The 24227-nt window shown below is 40.3% G+C and overlaps 1 protein-coding gene across 5 annotated transcripts in view; it reads left to right on the top strand.

Annotated features, from left to right (window-relative positions):
• The window catches only part of FGD4 (FYVE, RhoGEF and PH domain containing 4), a 105352-nt gene that overhangs the window by 58436 nt on the left and 22689 nt on the right, over positions 1–24227 (top strand). For all 5 annotated transcript variants that reach the window (XM_032105979.1, XM_032105981.1, XM_032105982.1 and 2 more), the window contains exons 2-5: positions 5328–5492; positions 14293–14464; positions 17430–17916; positions 23420–23509. In XM_032105979.1, the coding sequence (XP_031961870.1) occupies positions 5328–5492; positions 14293–14464; positions 17430–17916; positions 23420–23509 (914 nt within the window). The remainder of the gene's footprint in view (positions 1–5327; positions 5493–14292; positions 14465–17429; positions 17917–23419; positions 23510–24227) is intronic.

Below are 24227 nucleotides of genomic sequence, written 5' to 3'. Positions count from 1 at the left end.
CTTTCTCTTTTTGCAGTGTTTGGTTATCAGCTATTTACAGCATTCAGCAGTGGCTCACCACAGTAAAGGTTGGCCTGATGTTTAACCTTTAGAACTCATCTGCACAGAGCAGAATATCAATATGGAGTTTTTTTCACTATTCTGCAGCTGCAAAACATTCACAGTTCTATCACCACTGCAGTGGGAGGGGTGAGGATGTATCAAAGCACAACTGTGTAATCAACTTGGAAGGATGGCTTTTAATAGAAATTGGAGGAAGTGTTTGTTTTTTTTTTTCTTGTGAGAGAAACGTTGACTTCCAGACTTCATACTCTCCTCCTTCACACTCATAATTCTCAGATAATTTGAGCTTAGGCCAGTTGTTATTGACATGTGTTTGGGTATGCATCAGCAGTATAAGCCTCTGAGGAGCATGTCAGCTCCCCTCGCAAAAAGGATAAATCTGTGTAGGGGAGGTAAAAAGTTACTTGAAACTCGGTTTTGAGGCCAGGTTTGGACACAAGTGTGGGCAAAATCTATGACCTCATGTACTGGATGTGTGGCTCAGGCTCAACATGTGGTGATGTAACTGAGAAGCCACTTTTCTCTCCCTTCTTGGTTGTGATCAGGAAGCTGCTGCTTGCTCTTGTTCTGTCCTTGCCAGAGCTCCTGTAGTGTTGGGTGAGTAAGTGGATGGGTTGAAGTAGTCTCTGGTAGTGTCAGTGCTACTTAGCACTGAGCTGGTCAGGAGAATGTATGGTTTGGTTACTGTGCCTGAGCCAGTGCCGTGGCAGGGTCTACTTGCTGAACACCCACTTCTGTGCAGGGCTGGGTAGGAAGTGTGAAGATTTGCATTGATGTTACATGAAAAGATCCAGCAGTAGAGCAGCAAGAGCAGAGCCATTGTGGGTAGGTGTTCTTGGGACTTAATACACGAGACATTCATGGCTATATAATTTAAGAGAAGTAATTTTTATCCTTTAGTTTTGTCTCTTGTCACAAGAGACTAATACTCTTCCCATAGATTTTGTTTACATCCAGAAACACTGCATTTCTTTCATTCGTTAAGTATGAACAAGAGTGGGATCACAGTGGCAGTAAAAATTGGACAGCGCTGCAGCAGTAGAGAAAGACTATGGGCTTGCAAGCGGGAATGAAAATGAATACAACAGGACACTTAATGGTGTTGAGATTGGCTTATGGAACTGCTGATGGAGGACCTATCCAGTACTAAGACATTAGTGTAATCTTTGTGGATATAAATAAGCCATTTTTTAAATCTTACTGGCATTTCAAGCTGGCTGATTGTTTGTCTAAATGTTCATGGATCCAAGTTATTTCTAATTAAAACGCTCTGAAAAAATAGATAATGCATCACCTAGCTTCAAACATACTTGCAGATGCAAGCATGTTTGCAAGCATTCTAGCTTCTCATTTCCTTGCAGATGATAAGCAAAATAATTAAATGCTTATCAAATTTTCACTGTTTATTTCTCTTTTCTAGTAGTTATTATTACCTCTTTCTCCCTTACATTTCTTAAATCTTTCCCCACCTTCCTCTCCTCTTCAGTGTATTTAATCACTCCTGATTATAAGAGGGGGTATTAATCATGTGCCAGTAAACACAGTAACTGGCTGGTAGTATTTTGTTGTGCATGGCATTTCTGACTTCAGGTAAAATTTCTCAGTTTTTATAAAGCATAGGAGCAACAGAAGTGTGCAAGTGTTTCTTTAATCTGGTCAGAAATAATCATGATGGGGTTCTACCTCAGCCCCGTAAAAGCTGCAGGTTTTTGCAGCATGTCTGCCTTTTTGCATATCTAATGCGATTGTATGTTGTATCTACAGGGCAACAACTGTGTTTTGAAAAGGCAGACTGTGTTACTGCTTACTTAAAAAAACCTAGGAATTGAGCAGTCCTACTGAAATGCATGCTGCTGATTGTGGAGCAAGTATTTGGGCTGAATATTGTGTGTTTTGGGCTTTTGTTATAACAAAATGTATTATTATATCACAATAGACTTGCATGCAATACACTAGATACAGAAATTTTCACCACAAGTTTGTGTTTCTGCCACAATTTTCTTGTCTGCATCACCTGGAAGGTGGTATTGTTCACTGGGGCTCAGATTTCCACAGATATTAGATGCTTTTTCCCAGAGAATTTGACTACTCAGTTTTGTACAGAAGTATGCTGTGGGTATGCTTCTGTTACCTTTTACCATTCCAGCTTTACATGGCTTGAGGATGTGACATGATTAACAGAATCACTAGTTCGAAATATAGGTTAAATGTCTGCAGCACATCCATCTCAGGCAAATACAGCTTCCGGAGAGGATGGAGAATTTGTTTAATGGCTTGTACAACAACAACGAATTTGAAGTTGTTCTGTTTCCCCACACCCCCATGTGCTGAGTTGTTGGTGTGAAGCCAGAATACCTCTTGGAACTTTTGTTTCATGTAAGCAGTTGCAAAAATCCCATTATAGAGAAGCACTCTTTTCTGTTGCTTGTGTTACTGTTGTGTATTACAGTGGATGGCTTTTGTCCACTGAATACAACTAATACTTGCCGATGTAGTGAGGGGCATGTGATGCTGACAACAAAATTGATTCTTAAGGCCACCTAATGTTCCTGCATTAAAGATTTATTTTCAGCTGTTGCTGGTTTTGCTAGACTTTGTATTAAGGCTGTGTGTGTGCATGTGTAAACCAAATAGAATGAAAGTCTGAACAGCTGCCTGAGGAACTGGGGTTGTGTTTGAATGATCTCATCAGGCAGGTCTAAGGAAGGGCTGCTGCTGCTGAGAGGAGCTGTCCTGTCCCCTTCCAGCCCTATTCCCAGCTGTTCCTTTGTGCAAGCAGCAGTGCTGGGGTGGCCATGAGGTCAAACTGATCCAAAATATACTCCAGCTTCCGCCTGCCATGTTTCTGCTGCTCATCTCACGGTGCAGTGCAACAAGAGCTGGTGCTGGCCCAGGGGAAGGAGCAGCCAGAAGCAGAAGCTGGAGCTGAAGGTGGCGAGGAGGGGCGACCATGGCCGACCACAGAGCAGCTCTATTCTCAGCAGCAGTCTGTATTTGGCTCAGCTCTATGTGATTGTGAGCGATAACCTTCAACAGGCGTGAGCGCCTTGATAAAGCTGTGTGTGCAGAATAAGTTCCTAGTCTGACCACAGCAGAACCTTGTTTTCTCAGGAAATCCTTTTAATGAATAAGGTACCATTTCGATGGAGATTTTTAGCCTTGGCCTGAACAGTTGACACAGCAATGCCCCTTAGTGAGCTGCACTCTGGGAGCTGTGGATTTTGGAGCACATTGGCCAACAGATCTGCAAGCTAATTAGTTTTCAGAAAGGTTTAAAGCTTCAAACTTTGAGCCACATTGCAAACTTATAATTGATCTGAATACAGATTTATAAATTGTGTGCAATTGCCTACCCAATTTGTGCAACCTACTGATCCCACAGGAGTTACTCTTCTTAAATTTGTTTCTGAATTTAGGATTGCCCAATTAGTGTGTAAACTGCTACAGTATTGTATGGGATTCTGTAGGAAAGGGAAATTCAGCCTGTCAACTCTTTTGGTGGAGACAAGGAAAACTTGCTGTTACAACTCCCTGTACCATCAGCTTGGTCTTTCAAAGAGGTTTCAGTACTCACACCCCCATGGAAGAGACAGAGATGGCACTTAAAGTCCCTTGTTAGGCTATGGAATGATGTGGGACAGAGCTCCCACTGCTGTAGTACAACACAACTTTTTGTGGATGGGAGTGATACCAAAGGAAACAGAGTCAAGGAATCTCTGCCTGGGATTGCAGGTGTCTGAGAAGCTTCTTAGGTTGTGGGCCTTGTTAGATTATCCTCATCACTCTGGAACAGCCACCTTTATGTTCTTGGGAGATCCCTTGCTACTTGGATGAACTGGAAGAGGGAAAAATGCTGCTGTGGGTGTTGTGCATGCGTTGTCACCTGAGTACTGGGAGTTTGGTAGCACAGATTGTTGATCTCACCATGGACCTCTGCAGAAATCCGTGTTTGTAGAGGCAGCCTCGGGGTGTAAGGCTAACTCAGTGTTTAATAGGAAAAACAGGCTTCTAGGAAATAAAGAATAAATACTTGAAATTGTTGTTGGAATACAGAAAATGCTGAAGAATCATTAAGCAGCATAGAGCAATAGTTGTAGCATCCCTTTCCATTGCTGTTCTGAGAGCAGGCTTGGCTGTTGCTAGGAGTGGCTTGATGTGGTGGATTTTGCAGTGGGAGAGGGTGGCGGATCAGAGCAGAGGGTCCAAACTCTGCAGGCCAGCTGTTGTTCAGAAGACATGAAAAGATCACCTTATGAAATGATTGAGTGGGATTTGGATTTGCTTTTTATGGAAACATGCAAGGAAAGACCCAGGAAAGGCAAGCAAAAGGAAAAGGGTGGCAAACAATAACAATAAATAGAGGTGTAGAAACTCTACCCTAATATTTTTTTTTTAATGAAAATAATTACGACAACAGTGCAATAAGTGATAAATGGGATTTCCTCCTTTTCCTTGCTCCTCCCACAAAAATGTTGTGGATTTTTTTGATTCAGAGGTAAATGAATATTGACCTTAGTGACATCTCAAAGTCCTTCATATTATTCTTTCAAGTTTTTTATTGTGTTTAGGGAACCAAGTGCTTTCGCACCCCAAAACAAGAGTGCATGGTTTTGGCTTCTGTAATCACAGTCTGCTAAGTGTTTTTTTACAGTTTCCATTGTTTGAATATGTTTTACTTTATATTTTTTTCCAGATTTCTTATCAATAGCAGCATATTGATCCTATTAATGAGCATAAATTCCATTCTGCTAAGAAAGAGTCAGCTGGCTTTGTGCTGTGCTTTTTTTTTTTTTTTTTTTTTTTTTTAATACTTCTAATAGGGCCCGTTCCTACCAAAAAATACACAAATAATTTAGCTGACTCTGGCACCCTACCATCAGCAATGAAATAAATGTTCTGTATATATAGCATTTTGTACACACTTTGAATACAGAAATAGAACAGCTGTACAAAATTGCTGTTTTTTCTACAGTCCTGTTGAACAAGCAACAATTCAAATAGGAAAAAAGTCTTGGAAATTGCCATGCTCCTATAGAAGAGCTTAGCCTAGTCATGGTGGAAGTATATTTTTAGTATCCAACTCTTCAAGGTTTAAACAACACAATAAATTTCAGTGAGAGGCAAAGAGTGTTTTTAGGATGAGACACTCTTAAATATTCTAATATTCTCTGTAGAGAATTGTTAGCCCTCTAATAAATGTGCTTGTAGTCCTTCTACCTTATATTTAATCCTGTTTCTTACTCTTGTATGCATTTATTTTTCAGGCAGCAGCATCTGTCCAAAGCCCTTAATACTGTCTAGAGCTTGTACAGCGAGTGCCACCGGCAGGCTTGTGGAGCAGAATGTACGCAATGAAGCGGCTCAGGGAATAAATGGAAGTGTGCCACTCAAACAGTCCCCACGTTCAGCTGCAAGTCCAAAGCCACAAGGTAAATACTCTCAAATATTGTTCTTAGGGAAGCTGTTCTTTATCTCAGACTTCTGAGAGAAATAGAGCACCTTGAGAGACCTGTGTTTGGAAGAGAGAAACCCAAGGGGCATAAGCTTGCTACTGGAATACAAATGTTCTGTAAATGCCTTATGATTCTGTAATTTCTGACTTACTTTTCGACAGTATTGCTGTATTTGAGCTGGGAGGTTTGGACACTATTTTTGAACTGGAGTTTTTGACATTCTGGCTTCAAGGCAGGGGTGGTGGGGAAGATATGCAGGGCCTTTGGAGTTCTAGCAGAGATCGAGGGGAGCCCTCCTGCCAGGAGTGTGTGGAAAGATGGGAACTTCATATTTGTGCCCTAAAAGCTGACCAGTAATGCACACAGACTAGAATTGAGATTTCCCTTCTTTCTGTCTCTGTCCATAAATAATATCTTCACTTTTAAAAGCTAAATAGATCAAATGTGTGTGTATATATATACATACAGTTTATATATACACACTTTGTATGTATATATGTATAAATACGTATGTATAATTTATACATCCATAAAATCAATATATATATTATATTATATATATATATATTGACTCAAACCATCTTTTTTTTGTGGTATTCTCAGTAATATTTTTGATTCTGCTGTAGTTGATCACAGCAAAGAGTTGCTACATTCCAGAAATCTTGAATTCAAATCAGATCTGGACTGAGGTCTTTTAGAGGTGACATTGAATAGGAACTTTTATGCAGATAAATGATCTGACGTGCAGATAATTTTAAAAGTTAAAAAAAAAAATGAGTGAGTTTAGAAGACACGCATCATGATGCTGCTTAATGAATTGGATTCTGAGACAGTGCTGACAAGACAGAAATGAGAATTACTTACAGAAAACTAGATGTGGAGGGCTGACCCTGGATGGATGCCAGGTACCCACCAAAGCTGCTCTATCACTCCCTTCTGCAAATGGACAGGGGAGAGAAAATATAACAAAAGGCTCCTGAGTTAAGGACAGAGGGAGATCACAAACTGATTACTGTCATGGGAAAAAAGTTGAATTTATTATTAACCAAAATCAGAACAGGATAATGATAAGTAAAATCTTAAAAACACCTTCGTCTGCCCCATCCTCATTCCCAGGCTCTGTGTCCTTCCCCCAGTGGTGGAGGGAGATGGGAATGGGTGTCATGGTCAGTTCAGCACAGGTTGCTTCTTCCACTGCTCAGGCACAGGAGTCCTTCCCTTGCTCTAGTGTGGATTCCCTCCCACAGGAGACAGTTCTCCATGAGATTCTCCAAGATGTGTCCTTCTGTGTGCTACAGTTCTTCATGAACTGCTCTAACATGGGTCCCCTTCCACAGGGTGCAGTCCTTCAGGCACATCCTGTTCCAGTGTGGGTCCCCCGCAGGGTCACAAATCCTGCCAGCAAACCTGCTCCAGAGTGGGCTTCTCTCTCTTCAGCTCTGCAAGTCCCTGCTGGGACCCTGCTCCAGTGCAGGCTTCCTGTGGGTTCCCAGCCTCCTCTCAGGCATCCCCCTGCTCTGGTGTGAGGCTCCTCCACGGGCTGTGGATGGATCTCTGTGTCCCCGTGATCCTCCGTGGGCTGCAGGGGCACAGCTGCCTCACCATGGGCTGCACCAGGGGCTGCAGGGGAATCCCAGTGCTGGTGCCTGGAGCACCTCCTGCCCCTCCTGCTCCAATGACCTTGGTGTCTGCAGAATTGTTCCTCTCACATATTCTCACTCCTCTCTTCTCTGAGCACGACCATGTCTGTGCAGTAATTTATTTTTCCTTCTCAAATATGTTATCAGAGGTGTTACTCCCTTCTCTGACCGGCTCAGCCTAGGCCAGTGGTGGATCCATCCTGGAGCTGGCTGGTATTGGCTCTGTTGGACATGGAGGAAGCTTCTGGCAGCTTCTCGCAGAAGCCACTCCTGTAGTCCCCCCAGCTACCAAAACCTGGCCAGACAAGCCCAATACACTAGAGCACATCTGAATCAAGTGTGGAAACTAGAATCACACAGAGTCATCATGTTGTGGAGTCAACAATCTCTGTATTACTTAATGGGAAAATGCATCTTGAAGAATTTTGCATCAGTCCTGAGTTCACCTCAGAGTTAAGGGCAGGAAGAAATTTTTTGGAGTGTCAAGAAAGTTTTATTTACTTCTGGAGAATGAGAGCAAAATAAAGCAGTTGGTTTTATTTTGTTTGGTTTGGTTTGGTTTTTTTGTATGGTTACTTTTTATAGAAGTTTTGCCAATATTGTTAACTAAACTAAGTTTTTGCCAGTCATATGTAAACATTACTTATCTTAGCCTTTCTGCACCATTTCCTAGGTCTTTGGAATCAATTCTCTACAGCAAAGTTGAAAAGAGAACATGTGTTCTTCCTAAAACAAAAATTTTAGAAATCGTTAATGGATAAAGAGAAATGTGCTATCAATAAAAAGATTTTAAGCCTTTCAAAAACAAAGCCAACACGCTTATTATAAAATTTTAGCTATTAGATAAATTAGGAGTTGTATGTTATTGGACCTCATTCATTCGAGTAGTTACACAGCTGTTGTTGCTCTTTCCTAGCCATGTTTCTTTTTGTTTGTCAATATTGTGTGCTCCAAAATGTGCCAGAGGCAGGAATAGCATTAGTCTAAGAAATGCAGCTGTGTAGATGAAATTCAGTAATACTGTTGTAAATAGTATTTTGTGTCTCCTTTGTTCATGGGTCCCTCTCCATTTATTTCTATTAAATATGTGCATCAGATTGAAGTTTTATAGTATATCTTTTGTTTGGCTTTTTGTTGAATTGAAGCAAAACAAACCAGAATTAATGAGAGAAGCATTTGGGAGTCTAAATGTTCTAAGCACACTAGATTGCCCTAATTTATTGGTTTAAAAGTGGCCACTGTTTTTTAAAAAAGCTTTTCATGTAGAGGTACAGAAATGTTTTTGGTTTATAGCAGCAGGAAACATTTTTCCAAATGGTAGTTCTAGTCATGCAAACACTAGTGTCCTTTCATAGTGAAAGGAAACAAGATGACACACCTTTGTCAGATTGCAATGCTGATGTATTTGGTTGTGGAGGAATCTACTGTAAAATGACCTTCATCTAACCTACCAAAATAATTAAAATGAGAGACATAAACATGACTTTGAGATTGCATTGCAAGTGTGGTACAGCCATTTCCAGTAAATTCTGCTTTACTAAGGGAAATAGAGCTTTAATATAGAGGAAAAATGTTCAAAATATTGCACTTCAAGTGAACCCTGTACTTTTGTCTGTACTTGGTCTCTGAGAAGTAGTTTAAGTATTTGGAAACAGTTCACTCAGGGTAGCTAGGTCAAGTGAATAAATTTCTGCATGCAATCCAATATAAAATTCTTTCTTTTCATTTTCACTTTTCCCCCCTGGCCTTTCAAGGAGGAAAAAATCTGTCTGATACACTGTCAGTAAAAGCAAAATTTTTGTTCTCCAGTAATTCCTTCCATCAATTTTTGTTCCCCAGTAATTCCTTCTATCAACAATTTAGCAATTCATGTGTCAGATCTCTGTCTGGAGCAGATTTTGATTCATGAAAATCTTTGCAAATTTGGAACAAAGCCTGAAACTGGCTGAAAGCCGATGAAGGAGTTAAGCAGAGGAATTGGGGCTGCGGAGCAAAGCAGTTGCATTCTGTAGGTCTGTCCTGCTGTGAGACGTGGTGCTTTGCCTTTGCACCAGTGCAGGGCATTCCCTGATAAAGTGCACTCATCCAGACTGGAGGCAGTCAGTGGAAATAGCAAAACGTGCTACCAAGTTCCAATACAAATATGATCCATAAGAGAGGAAGAAAATTGTCAAATGATTTGAAATTTGCCCTTACCTACAAATATTTGGGCAGTGATCTGAACCTGGCAATAGCAGAATTCATGTAGAGTGACATGTAAAAATTGACTTTTTCTAGTTTCTTCTATTCCTTGCTCTTTGACCCTCTTGCATGAGTTTTTTTACGATGTCAAATTGCTAAATGCTGGGCACTGGAACTGCTGTCTGTACCAGGCAGTTTTATTGTAGGATGCAAAATATGTGGAAATGCCAACACTTCTTCAAAGCAGTGAAGTGCCTTGTCAGTTCAAGACTGTGCATCAGTTGCTCATTTAAATTTTTCTAATGAGAGCCTAGGAGTACTTATGAATCTCCTGCTGAGGCTGAAGAGGCATTTTTGTTTGGGTTGGAGATGAAATTCAACTCCAAAAGATGGCCTGGTTTGTGCTACTGTGAAATGATAAGGATGTGACAGATTCAACATTTAGACTTCAGCAATCTATTTTAGCTGTCTGTCTGCTGTTTAGCATGAATCCTGTCTTCCTTTCTCAGTTAGTTATATAGTCTGTGGTTAAAAGTTTTCAGTGGCCTGGGCCTAAAAAACCTGAGAGACCTCTTAATGGTCTGAGATGTAGATTGTACTTCTCTGGCAAGTGAAACTTGTACAGTTAAAGGTGAATGGAACTAAAACTGACAGCTGTGCTAGGTAGGCTTCTCCAGTCTTGGTGGTACTTCAAAAAATCTGCTACAGTGTCTCTTTTATCAACAAAACTGACAAATCCCCAAATTATCTCAGTGAAGAAGACAAAAGAGACAACAAATCACATCTGATTATTATTGGTCTTCTCTCCTAATATACTAGTGAAAGATTCTTCTTGTGGTGTGAAGTAAAAATGTGGAAACGCGCATCTCAAAGAGAAGATGACTTTTCTCTCTTTCTGCTGAGTTTAGGTTACTGGTTATTTCATATTGTGCTTAAGAGTATCAATTGTTAGCATCTATTCAGCAGTGCTCATTTGATATTCCTGAAGGTGATGGAGCATGCAGGGAGGTGATGATGGATGACTCAGCCAGCAGAGCTGTAGTTGCTTACCACAGGAACTTTTAACTTCATTTTCATCGAGTCAAGGCATAGCAGCATTTTTAACCATTGAACACATTATACTTTCTAAGACAAGAGATAAATGACCTTAGCTGATATGCTTTGGAGTCTGCAAGGTGCTTGCACCTTTTGAGCCACTTATATAGTGTTAGCTGACATTTCCTTATGTATATATACAAAGCTGAATGCGCAACTAGGCACTGCAGCATAAATCTTGATTTTGGCTAGTGGTGTACCGTATGAGGTCTCTGAGTATATGGAAGGGTTTTCTTTGGGCAGAATAAGCAGTTCATATGTCCTAATGAGCTCAAAATTCTATAGTACAGAGACAAGAGTATTTATAGACTCCAACAGAGCTCTGTATTATGCAGGTTACTACAATAGGCCAGTCTTTTCTCTTTTTTTCCCCCTTAAGATCCTTGCTCTGTGCACACTGAAAAATAATCTGATTAAAACAAAACACTACAGAAGTACATTGAGAAGAGAATTAATGGAATTTGCTCTCCATAATCCCTGTTAACAAGGCTGACCTTACAGGAAGGTTTTGAGGGTTGTGGGTTGTTTTTTTTTTTTTTTTTTTTACACTACTGATTCTTTTCTTTCCATTGATCTTGTGACTATTCTTTTTTCATTGCACTGTTTCTGAACCACACAGTAGCTACAGCAGCAGCTGGTAGGGGAAGTGCTGTCTGCTAGATGCTGATAGGGAGTAAGGAATAAAATATTTTGCATAAGTGGATTGGCTGTTTGGTTCTCTTCTGGAGATATTACAGGGATTTTCAGTAAATGGGAGTTGTCCTGTTTGACCAGAGGTTCCTCACTGCTTGTCGTACATAAATGCTGCTTAGCTGTGGTTTTTCAGTAACAGCTGCAAAAGTGTGTGACACTTCCACAGAATGTCCTAGAATTTGTTTTTTGTCCCAGTGGATCCAGTGTAAAAATAGCTACCAACTAATTCCTTCTGCTTTATCAGTAGACATTAATTCCCTCAGGTTTAGTAGTTTTAATATATCCTTGTGAGCATACTAACATTTCATGGGATGTACAGAAGACTTGAAGAGATGTACAAGTCCATTACATATGAGAATTCACAGGACTGGGGGTTATACAAAGTCCATTGCAAGAGCAAGAAATGTTTCTACAAACTACTGGGGTGCTGGTCAGCAAATCCACTCCGTGTCCCCTTTGCTGTCCATCTCCTCCCCGAGGGGATGGCGGTGCTTATGATCAATTATGTGTCCTGCTTTTCCCCAGCCTGCTTGTGTCGCCTTTTTTCAGCTGTCCCGTGGCTTTGTCAGCACAGCGAGCTATTCAGAGCTTGGACAATTATCTGATGCTCGCTGGCCTAATTCTGCCAGGCCTTCCCTGAACTCCCTGAGAAAAAGGGAATACAGGGAAAGCCGTTCCACTGCGCTGCAGCTGCAGCCGAGCAGCTGCACGGCACTGCTCAGGAGGGACTGCAGTTACTGCAGACTCTGAAACAGTTGCACACTTTAAAAATCTGCTCGTTTCAGGGTTGCAAAGTAACTATTTCAATAGAGCAGCATTCTGAGTCATATTTCTGTACTGCATCCTTCCCCAAACTTGCTTTTTTGCATGTGTTAATAAATGTAAAGCTTCCAAGGACCAAGAGTGCACATATATACAGTAAAAGCATCTGCTCTACGGTAACTGTCTTCCTTCTCCCTCTGATTATTTCATTTACCAGCCTTTGTAGTTGATATGATTGAAGTCTAAAGCTTTTTGTGGTAAATTCATTTCTGCACAGTCTTTCACGGTACTTTTCAGACTGCAGCGATCACTGCAATCCCACTTAAGTGCAATTAGGTTGTTGGAAACACAGACAAATATTACCTCCTGTATTACCTATAAATTTAATGTAGGGAAGAAATGGAAAATTGCCCTTAATTGAGTGTTTCTTCAAGTTTATCACCATCTATGATTAGCATATTTGCAGGAATTTTTTCAACACCTCTTTGAAATGGCAGTTGATAAGATTTAAGATCATTTGTGCATAGGTTTTCCAGGGTAAGTTAGGACAATATTCTAAAGTCAGCATTATGAAGAACATGGCTTTTCCATCCATCTATTGTGTATCCTGCACTATAGCTTTTTTTCCCTACTACAAGAGTGGCATGTGATTCCTGAAGCCCATTCTTGTCCTCCTTCCCTTCATGGTTGCTCACTGGCTGGTCTCTTTAGTTGCTGGAGGGCCGGTGCCTGTACCCCACTGGAATGTGGTGCCTGTGGAGGAGTGCCTGAGCCCCTGGGCCACTGGTTCCACTGGCAGGGCATTGCGTACTCCTGCAAATTTATGCCTGCATTTCAAGAACTCTTTTTCCAATTTCATATCAAACACTTTCTCTTCTCCCACAATATGTTGTGGGAATGAACAGAGTTGTGTTTTCCAGAATTAAGGTCCTTTTCCATTAAGTCTCTCCTTTTGATGGGGCTGGACGTTCATTGCTCCAATGTGGAATGCTTTTGGGCCCAGTCTGTGACCTGCTTTTGCTGCCCACAAATGCTGCATGGCTACTTAAAGATTTTAGTGCTGTGAATTTGGTTGCTTTATGTGTCACCTGGTCTTTTGTGTTCTAGTCATTGCTGTATTAAGCAGTGGCTGATCATTAACAATCTAATTAGAAGGACTTACGGTAAGGATGGAGAAAAAGCAAGAATAATAAAAAATATTTTCAGGGGGGAAGGTTTTCAGCAGTATAATTAGAAAAAGCTTCAGTGAGTAAGGGAAGTTTAAAGCTGAAGGCAAATACCTTTTCTGCTGATGATTATTATTGAGGTCGCAAGGGATAAGGTAAAGAATGAGAGCACCAGAGTTTGGGGCAGCAATTTAAATCTCTCTCTCTTGAGCTCCACAGTATGGCTCTTTCCTTTGTGCTTAATTCTTTTTTATTACAAAACCTGCAAGTATAAACCTCACGTATGTATTTTTTACAGAACACTAAAAACAAATGAACAGGCAAGAAAACTCCCTGATTTTCTAGCTTGCTGAGGTAGCATATGGTTCAGCTTTTAGTCAAGTAATGTAACAAGATCCTTAATACCAAACAGTGCATGAAGAACTATATGAAGTCCCTGTATTTGTAAAGCAACTTTAAGGTTAGTTAAAGCCAAGAGTATGTATTTTTCATTGCTACAATAAGTTCTTTCTGCAAAAATCCCATTTGTGAGCATAGCCTGGTCTAGTAGAAGGTGTCTCTGCTCATGGCAGGGGGTTTGGAGCTAGATGATCTTTAAGGTCCTGTGGAGGGCTGTGAGCTCTTGGTACAAGAGCCCTCTGCACTCCCTTGGAGGAGAGAGGCCTGAGGCCAAAAAAGACTCTCCCTAGAGATAAGCAACCTTCCTCGGGTCATGGTGATGAAGTGAACCACCCCGCATGCCTTGTTTCTATATGGCAATAGCCTGTACCCAGTTGGCTAGTTGGTTTCTACCCCATCCCCTGCCTTTCCCATAAAAAGCCCCTGTTTCTGCCCCTGAGGAGGGAGCCTTTGTCCCTGGCCTTCCCTTCACAGGGGCTGCTGGACAGTAAAGGCTACCTCTGGAATTGCCAAACGAGGCTCCTGTCTCTCAGTCCCCGAGTTCGCCTTGGGTGATTTCACAAAGGGCTGAATGAGGTGAGCTGGAATCACTTGTAGCAGAGAAGTTGCTACACTTGCTGGAATCCCCTGCTGCCCAGGGAGGCCTGCCACCACCCCTGGAAGAGTTGATCTGTGCAGGATGCTCTCTCTAGGAAGGTCGTGGCACACCGGTGCTGACCAGCATCGGAGCCCCTGCGATGAAGTCCCTTCCAACCTAAACCATTTTATGATTCTGTATTCTGGCAGCTCAAGGAAATACGAGTGATTGATTTTTGTTGTTGTTGTTGCTGTCATTTGCAGTGCCTCCAAAGCCAATTCATCTGCAGAAGGCAACATACCAAACCCCTAGGCATAAAGCTTTAAAAACTCAGAAACCAAGAATGGAGGAAGAGACACTCGCTGCTGTTTCTAGTGTCACAAAGGAAAAGTCTAGCAAAGTGTCAGATCTCATCAACCGGTTTGAGGGAGGCAGGTATGTAACAGAAGTTGAACTGGTTTGTAACTCCGTTTGTTCTGTGGGAATTGTTGGAACTTGAACTTGTGAGGAAGAATGTTGGTACTGTGGTAGGGCTCACTCCTATCTCTGCCAGAGGGCTTGGTGGCAAAACTGCATGTGTTTTGAAATTGTGGGAGCAAATTGTATATTTGGCTTTACAAGGTGTGCTTTCTCATAAGGTGTTAGTCCTAATTTTCCTTTTTTTAGAAAAAGAAACTTGTAGGATTTTAAGAACATCCTGAAAAATGTCAGCAATTTGAAATAAATTTAATATTGAAGCTAATATTAAATACTTTTGTTCTTGCAGAAGAAAAAATACTTTTATAAGCAAATAGAAAAACCTGAAATACTGGTTTTCATCTTATACTATCTTAACTTCTTAAATCATTCATGTGAAGAGGGTGAACTCTACAAGTTATTTGTAATGGTATGGGATACACTCCCTAAATGGTCTGCTTTATAGTGCTTGGTGATTTTAGTAGAAAAGCTCAGTGTTCTTGAGTTTTGATTCTGTGGTTTATGGGAAACATTTGGAACTTTGGGGAAAATGAACCACAGTGAACACTGCTTTCACAAAATGGTGTTACTTGTGTGTCTTTAATTAGATGCACATGATGCATCTCTAAGTAGATGCATTATAAGCTCTGAAACAGAAGTTTCAAATATATCTGCTCTGTACAAAGAGAGCAACTTTCCTGAAAGCCCATGGGAGAGGAACATCGCTCAAGAAACAGTTGAGCATTGCAAGTTTTGGACATGGTTTTTTCATATTTCCTTGGGACACTGGAGTTCTGAAGGGATGCCCCCTGTGGGAATGAATGCATGATGTACTACAGAGCATGACCTTCCATGGAGCCAGAGTATTAGGGCTTTCATTGAAAGAATTTCCCCTCAAGATGAGTGAAATTTAATCCTTTCTATGGAAGCAGCTGAGCATTGCAAAAGTGTGTTTGTCCAGTGGAACAGAAATAATTTTAGAGCTTCATCTGCAAGAAACTTCTGTCATTAGGCAGATACTTAATTGCACTTGGTCATGACAGCTGCTCAGAGATTGGGAAAAGAGATTACTGCAGCACTGGAGGTCCTGTGAATTCTTTTAGTACAGGTTTCTAATCCTGTTATCACTTTATTTCCTAGTCTTCCTCCAAAGCATCACCCATCTATTAAACAGTGCAGTATCCTTAGAAAAAAAAAAAATATTTCTGAAATAAAATTTCTTTATTTCTGAAAAAATTTTCTTTCTGAAAGAAAACTCCTCAGGTTCATTGTGACTTACACCACTGAGCCCTACATTTCTTCCTCCTAGACCTGCCTGCTGCATTGTGCAGGAGCTTCTTCCATATTACGCAATCAAAGGAAACTATAATGAAAGAAAGAAAACTTTCTTGTTCATAGACCTTTAAAAGTAGGGACATTTTGTGGACTATGGGAAGCTGAGTTGCTTTTGGGCAACATCATTCATTAGGTACACCCAGTAATATCTGTCCAATGACTAAATTATACTCAAGTCTATGATCTCTGCTTATGAGAACCTTCCATGATTAGCATGCTGAGTTCTGGATTATCCTGCTTTGGCAGTGGAGGTAATTCCTGTTTTTTGAATGAGTTCAACTCACAAAATGTGTCTTCTGTGAACCTGAACTTCACTTTTAATTAGTGATCTTGAAATGGCTAGGTAGCATGTTCATGAAATGCAAACTGTGATTGTTAACTAAAATAACTTATTTTCATTAGTCTGTACAGCCCACAAGCATGTAGGCATGGCAGAAAGTTAATTAAACCTATTTACTCTGTGCAGGCAATTGAAAAATGTATATTAATTTTATCCTGGAGCTAAGCTTATTTAATAAAAAAAAGGTATAATCTTTACATGACTAAAGAAAAAGTGACTAAATTTTTTTTTGTTCTATGATGGAAGAAGATAAAGCTAGTGTAAGTTATTTTTGATCTGTGTGCACAAAAGTGCAGAATACGTTTGCAATATTTGTGTAAAGTATCCTATCAATAAGGAGTAAAAATACACTTTGTAAGCAGTTTTCATCCTTTCAGAAGATGGAGTTCCATACTAGGAACAGTTAGAGGACAGTCAGGAACAAGAGATAATGTGTTTAAAGCAGAGATAAATTTTGGAGGAAAAAGATCTTCAGAAAAGATGCAGCATGACAAAGGGACATTGCTAAATAAGGGAACAGGAGAAGAAATGGGATAAAAATTTAAAGGTCTTCCTGTAATCTTCTGAACAAAGGACAGGGATGCTAAATGTTCTTGGATGTGTTTGATTAATTTTTTTATAATTAAGGAGCTGTTAGGGAATAGCCTACTTGTTAGTTTAAGCAGTGGACTAGGACTTGGGAAGCCATGAGTCTTGCTCCATTTCTGCCAATAATCTTCTGTGACCCTTTGGGCAAGTTGCTTCATCTACCAGTTTCTTGGTTTCTGTTTCTTGGCTCTGTTACACGGAGCTAAGAATAGAAAAATTTAGGTTGCAAAAGATCATTGAATCCAACTGTTAGCACTGTCAAATCCACCACTAAACCACGTCCTCAAGTGCCACATCTTCACATCTTTTAAATACCTCCAAGGATGGTGGCTCAAAGTCTTTCCTGGGCACCCTGTTCCAATGCCTGATGATGCTTTCAGTGGAGAAATTTTTCCTAATGTCCAATTTAAATCTCCCATACACATGAGATTTGAGACACATAGGGAGGCAATGGCTCCATATAGACAGAGCTCTGAGTTTCTAGTAAGAGAAACATGTTTGTAAGTGTTTTAATGCATTCCAGGTCTCAATGTCCTGAACTTCCTAATATTAACACAGGAAAGAAATGGTTTGGGAGGAGTTGGTTATATGGTGTAACTCTTTTATTTCCCATATCAGGATTTTCTGTAAGCCCATGTTAACTCTTCTCTCATCAATGTTTTGTGTGCTTGGTGTTTTTAGCTCACTGAATCCTAGCGATCTGAAGAAAGATTCCTCCGTTCTCCACATTACTAAATCTCAAGGAAGATATGGGTCCGCACCATCACCTCAGCCAAAACTCCCCTCCCAGCACTCACTACAGAAACAGGGAACCAGTGACACTGACAAAACTCAGGTTGCACAGCTGCACACGGCCAATGGAGTGGTAGCACAAGACCAGCCAGAAGATGAGGACCGGAGATTGCCGGACCGCGGCTCTGCTGTGTCCACCCCAGTCCCAGATGATGCCATCGACAGCAGCTTGATAAATGGGGAAGGAGAAAGCACTCGCAGAGAGTCACTACAGAGTGTGACTGCCTGTGAGGAGCAGATGCTCAACAGCTGCCACAGGACTCTGAGCAGCGACACGCTGCTCCCAGCTGAAAATGAAACTCTAGACATTAATACTAATGTGAAGGAAGAACGAGCTGAGGAAAGCAGTAAGCAAGATCAACCTGTAGAAACAAAGGTAAAGAGAGAAATTGTTTCATTCCTGGTATATCACTACTTTTTGTGTTTTCTCTAGGTTTTTATTTACAAAAATAGGCTTCCAGGAGCAGGTCAGAAATTGAAAATACTTTGGTTGTTTTTCCTCTGAAAAAAGATGAGAAAAAAATTCTGCTTGCCTCTTCCTACCCTCTCCTCCTTTGCTCTTCTCCTCATCCCTTTGGCTCTTTCCCCATCAGTTATCTGAGGTTTAAAAAAAGTGAAGCTCAAATATGTGTGCCTCTTTAGCACCATGCCTCAGCTGTGCCAGACTACAAGGGACACATGTTAGTGGTGTATGTGAAATAACATTCTATGTGTAGGAAACTGTAATGACAGGGCTTCAGGGAGAAGTGTCGTGTGAATCCCTAACTTGGATGTAGTTGTCAAGTCAAAGTGGGAAAGGCAGTGGCAGTCTGCTAGTGATCAGATAGACACAATGTTCAGGGTATCCTAAATATGTGCCTTTTTAGCAAGGAGAACTTTTATCATGATGAACTTGAGCTCCCTTGCAAGGAAGGTTTTAAATATTTAAGCAAAGTAAGTGGGTGGAAGAAAATCTGTCTTGGGAAATTAATTGCTGAAAAACAGTGCATATTTTTCACTTGTAAAAGTTTACTTATGCAGTTTGCCTCCTTGTACCAAAGAAGTAAATCTGATTAACAGTTCTGGTCCAGCAGTCCCCTGTGTGGCAGGGGGAGCTTGGCAGACCCTCCCAGCCTTCCTCTTCACCACACAGCCAAACAACTGATGCTGAAAAAGCTCCTCACTGCTGGTCATGAGTGCGCCCTCACCAGTTCACTGCAGACCTTGAGTTTGGTTAGCTGGGAGTCACATATATACACACTTGGAGGTAAATTCTGTGAGTGGGAAAGGTGGCTCTCAAGTTCTCATGTAGTAGAGGATGAAATATTCTAGGTAAGGACAAGAAAGTGTTGGCTTGTGTGAGTTTTCTTGTTTGTTTTAGGGGTTGTTTTGGGTTTTTTTCCCAGGAATGAATAGATCTTATGATCCCCATCTAAACATAAGCCTGGGTACAGTCTAAGGCACTTTGGCCTGCCACACCTGTCATTATATTTCTGTCTCCTGTTGGGTAATGCCTGTTTCCCCTCTCTGTGCCTATAAAGTGCTGAATTCTCAGTGGGCAATGATGTTAATCTTGAATCCAAGTCACGCAGTAAGGTGCTGGCAGCATTTTCAGGAAAAAGCTGAAAAGGGAAGCAGTTCTCTTTTAAAGTTCAGGAAGAAACTGGGCAAATGGTAATGGCAGCAATCTCATTAAAATCTGTCTGAGCTGCTGGAACCAGCACGTGTGGTCTGTCTTATATTCACAATGAGTCAGCTTGTAAGGTGTAATGTGACTGTAACTAGATGTATATTATTCACTGGTGCTTGGAGGGTAAAAAACCAAACCAAACCTATGCAGGATGACTTTTAAGCTTGCATTGGTGTAGAACTGAATCTGTAAAACTGAACTGGGTCACAGCAGCCCTTCCTGAGATATCTTGTGCAACCAGGACTTCCCCTTTAGTCTCGTGAGGTTAAGAAGTGCGTCCACCCTTTATGGAATGAAACACTGATTTAGTTTGGATTAATGCAACCTGGAGATGGAAATCAGCCCTGTGGTGGTCTAAGTAGCTGCTGCCATGCTGTCTGGATTAGGGAAAGGATGATGAGCAACAGGAAAGTTCTGGTGGAGCTTTAAGCTGTTTCTGTGTTCAGGCAGGCACTGGTAAGAAGTAAGAGCATTAGACAATCTGTGATTTTGCTAAATGCCTACTTAGTCATTATAGAATATTAAAACTGGGATGCATTCCAGTTTAAGTTGCATAGCACAGGATAACAGCACTCTCCTTCCCTTTTGATTTAAAATGTAGGTACGATTGAATAAAAGCAAAAGGACCAGATCCATGTGAGTCATAGTCAAACTTTATATTATGCATCTGATATGTGTATTTTGATGTTGATGCAAAGTATCTTGTCTCTTGCATGCCATGTTTCTTAGATCAGGAAAGAGCAGAAAGTGATGCTCTCTTTCTTTGTAGATGTGTACCTGTACAGCAGAAGTAATCCTAAATCCATTGCTGGAAGGAGTGAATTAAACTGGGGACTGGTGCAAAAATTACTTTTTGGGCTTGGAAAGGAAGGCTTGTTTTGAAATAGTGTTGCTCTTACCATTATTTCCCCCCCCCCTCCCCCCCCCATCACTGTAGATCTGACTAAAGAGAGATTATTGCAGGTTCTGGAAAAATTGAGCAAAACTTATTAAATTTGGCAGTGATCTGAAACAATTTCCCCAAACAACCAGAGCAGAGTATCCTTTATTTCTCTTATTTACTGAATTTAGTTTGAAAGTAATGATACAGAATCATAACAAGCAAAAAGACAATTAAAAATGAAAAGTTTCCTGCCTTGCAGCAGAAACACCTCCTGTCATAAAACTTAGTTTGTCTAAACTGCAGAGGCTGAATAGTACAAGAACATCTCAATCAATTAACTTCCTGAATAACATCATGTGGGGAATCTGCTGCTACAGCTAACTGAAGACAAGAGGACAAATGTGTCAGTGTTTCTTGTGAGACTGGCAGGAGATAGGGATATAGACTGCCTGCATGCCACAGATGGGGACGAATCCATGGAACATTTTTAATAAAGTCCTTATATGATGTCTTCTTTTAATGACAGTGTTGAGGGCTCTGAAGTTTTAGATGCAAACCTGGTGGAGATACTGGATTTCTAAATGTAGGGCAACATTTCAATTTAACCATGGTAAGATTTTTGGTTTTGCAAAGTTAATTTTCTGCCAAGAAATGTTTTGCTGTTGAAACACTTGAGGGGTTCTGGCAGCTTCTTGATGCTACAATTGTTTGGTTTTCTTTAGGAACAGCAATGGGAATAAAGCTGTGTATCTTCAGCAACCAATATATAAATGCATAAATCTTCTTGTGAATAGTCACTTCTTCGGGGATACCAGGATCTTTACTGCTTTCTTGGTTGCTGTGCAAGCAACAAGCACAGAGTAATTTAAATTATATTTGTTCATACTCTACTTCTCTCACCCTGTCTGTGTTGTTTAATGTATTCCTTCAAGCCCTTGGGGCAATGGCTATGCCTGAGTAAGAGTGAATCATATATACCATCACTGTCATGTTGACAGGTATGTTTTCTTGACAGGAGATGGCTCCTGTTTGGTTTGGATAATAAGAAAATTCATACTTTCACCAGCATTTTTCATACCTCTTCTTAATTTCAGAGTTCAAAATTACTTATTTTAATTTCCTAAGCATCCATAGTAATGTAATTATTCTAAGGATGCGCAGATTTGTACTAATGAGCTAGATCCAGCTGAAACATTTACTGTAAGCATTGGAATAGAGCTTCAGGTTTGCAGTCCATCCTGGTGGAACTCCTGGTCTCTCACACTCCTGATATTTTGGTCAGCAGGTGAAATAACGTACCTGTGTAACATAAGTGTTCTCTATGTAGCACATCAGCCATTTCTGCTTGGTTTTATATGTTGAGTTGCCATGTGTTATGGATTGTCACAGAAGTTTGAAATGTTCCCTGAAATATGTGTTCCCTGAAGTTACCTTCTGATCCCCTCAACAACACCCCCTGCTCCCCCCTGAGGATGTGCTGAAGGAAAAGCAGCAGTACAGTTTTCTGTTCTTTTTGCACTGATCTAACCCTGTAGGTGGGTGTTCTTATGCTGGAATGAGAACATGCCACAGTGATTAAAAGATAACTCATCCATGGTGTGCATTTTTCCCCCACATAGAACATCCCTCTGTCAGGTCATGCAATTGATGTAGAAAGGAGATGCAGGTTTGAGAATTAAGAAAATGTGTAAGGTTGATACTGAGAGGGTTGGAAAGCTGGGCTCAGCTCATTTTATATGATATTTTTGTGTTTGTTATGTGTGATTTTCCCTCTCTTAATTAGTTCAAGTAATCGTCTAAAAACTGTGGCTTGGTTCTATAGCACTGCTTCAGGGAGTAAGTGGGATTCTGGGGTGAGAAAAAAAATAAAATTAAATTGCTGAGGAGCCAGCAACCTCCGTGGTTTTGTGTCTCAAGTCCACATGTGAGATCCTTTGTAAATGGCTGCACTAAGCAGCAAGCTGTAGCTGTAACAGCTAATCCTCCAGCTCCCTGCAATGTCTCTTGACAGCACTTAAAACGCAGTTCTGTAGGTTACTGTGGTTGCTATGCTGATTTAAACAGATTTAATCAACAGCTTTGAAGTCACTATTGAAAGCCTGTTTTTAGGGAGGAGGTTTGCCATGTAGCAGTGCAACTGTGAACACTGGAGATTAGAACTGAAATATGTTGAAAACTGGAATACTTATTGAATACCAAAATGGGGAAAAAAACCCACTGAAGTCCTTTAAATATAAGACTGTACTTTAATATTCGGTATCCTTCAAACCATTTTTGTAAAAGTACTTGCAAATGTTTATCCTACTCTTGTGGAAAGCAATGTGCAGTTTGAAATCAGAAACTACTCTCTCAAGCTCTCCTCTTTGTTTTTATGAAGAATTTTTATGGTTTGTCTAGCAATTACCAGTTTCCCATAAGCACTGTGATAATACTGCCATTTTTTTAGGGAAGACTCTGATGTCATTAGATGTGAACAGACTGTCTCTAGATCTGGAGAAAGAATCTTGTAGTGGAAGTGTCAGTTTGTTGAGCCTGACACTTGCAAGCCTGAGGCAGTTCCCTAATGTTTTGATATTGTAGAAGGCTGTGATTTCATTGTTTGTTTTGAAATAATTTTGCCCAGCAACTTGTAATTATATATTCTAACATATTTAGTTTAATATTGAAAATTGAGTGAATGTTTTAAGTTTCTGTTCAGCAGAAGAATATATTTTGTGGAATAAAAGACTTTAAAATGAAAACGTCCCTTAAAATGCAAAAATGCCTTCCATAAAGACTTAATGAAGGAGCCCTCTAATTGCAGTCAACAATTATTCAGCAATGAGTGTATTGGCGAACATAAACCATTCTGTATGGTATTTTTCAATAATTTTGTTGTGCAAAGAACATGCAGTTCAAATAACTTCTGAAAGGGGGTGGGGGCGAACACTGACTGCTCCCATCTGTTCCCTCTTACTCTGCAAATCAATTCTTCCAGCTCTGAAAGGTCAGTGGTACTCGATTACCAGGATGTGAGCTGATCTGTTGAGTAGGGAGTTGGTGCTTTGGCAAAGATCCCTATACAAACTGGGAAATACTAAATCTTTTAGGCTCTGAATTTTGCTCTGCAATTTGACTAATTTTTAACATTCTCTGACTTTTTTATATGTTAATTAAGCTGTGGGAAATCATGTATTTTTCAAAGTTGGTGTTTATTACTCAATGTTAACTTCGTATTTCAGTTGCTTTTCGGACCATAAGGTAGTCATAAGGATTTTCAGAAGTTTTTTATTATTATTAAGTTATGTTTTCCTCACTGTCCTAAGAGCTGTTCTTATTTTCCTCCAGGAGACAGATGAGCAGAAACGTCACAAAATTGCCAACGAGCTTCTGCAAACAGAAAAAGCCTATGTTAGCCGACTTGACCTCCTAGATGGGGTACAGTTTTTTTGAATTTGCTTTTATTGTGTTGCCTTGAATTCACTCAAATGGCTATGAGTAAATGTGGATATAAATTACATGAGATGTGGTATGTTTTTCACATTTTACTGATTTTCCAGTCAGTCATTTTCTGTTGCCACATGGCTTTGCCTATGCTTCTATTTTAAGAATGCCGTTTTTAATAAGGTTTAGAATTTTGTGGCTATTAATGCAATATGTTCTGGGTATGGAGATGTCACTGTAAGCAATAGCATTGCATGCTGGTAGCTGACAAGAAGGATGGATAACCATGTCTTGGCTTCCAGTGAATTGGAGTGAATGCTGCAATCACCCACTCATTAGAAAATTACTAAATCATTCTAATTTGAACCACCCAATCGGAATTTTTCTTTAGCTCCAAAGAACTAGACATTGCCCATTCCAAAAAGTATATCCTCTATTTTCCCATTATATATTTAGAAGCAGAAATTAGTGTTTCTGCAAGGAAAGGGTTGGACTCTCATGCTTGCAGAATCTAACTGATAATTCTTATATGTAAGAAGTTTGTACTCGAATATTTTCCTTCCTAAGTCTTGTTTACTTTCCACATAACACATGTATCTCTAGCTTTGCATTGCCTTGCTACAGGATATTTTTTCTCAGACTCCACTGTTTAAATTGCTCAGGTCCAGTGCAGAAGTTTTGTACAAAGCTTTGATGAAAAGTAAAAAGTCTC

This window comes from Corvus moneduloides, chromosome 4 (assembly GCF_009650955.1).
Source record: "Corvus moneduloides isolate bCorMon1 chromosome 4, bCorMon1.pri, whole genome shotgun sequence".
In the NCBI taxonomy this organism is placed as follows: domain Eukaryota; kingdom Metazoa; phylum Chordata; class Aves; order Passeriformes; family Corvidae; genus Corvus; species Corvus moneduloides.
This window is presented reverse-complemented; position numbering and strand designations above follow the sequence as displayed.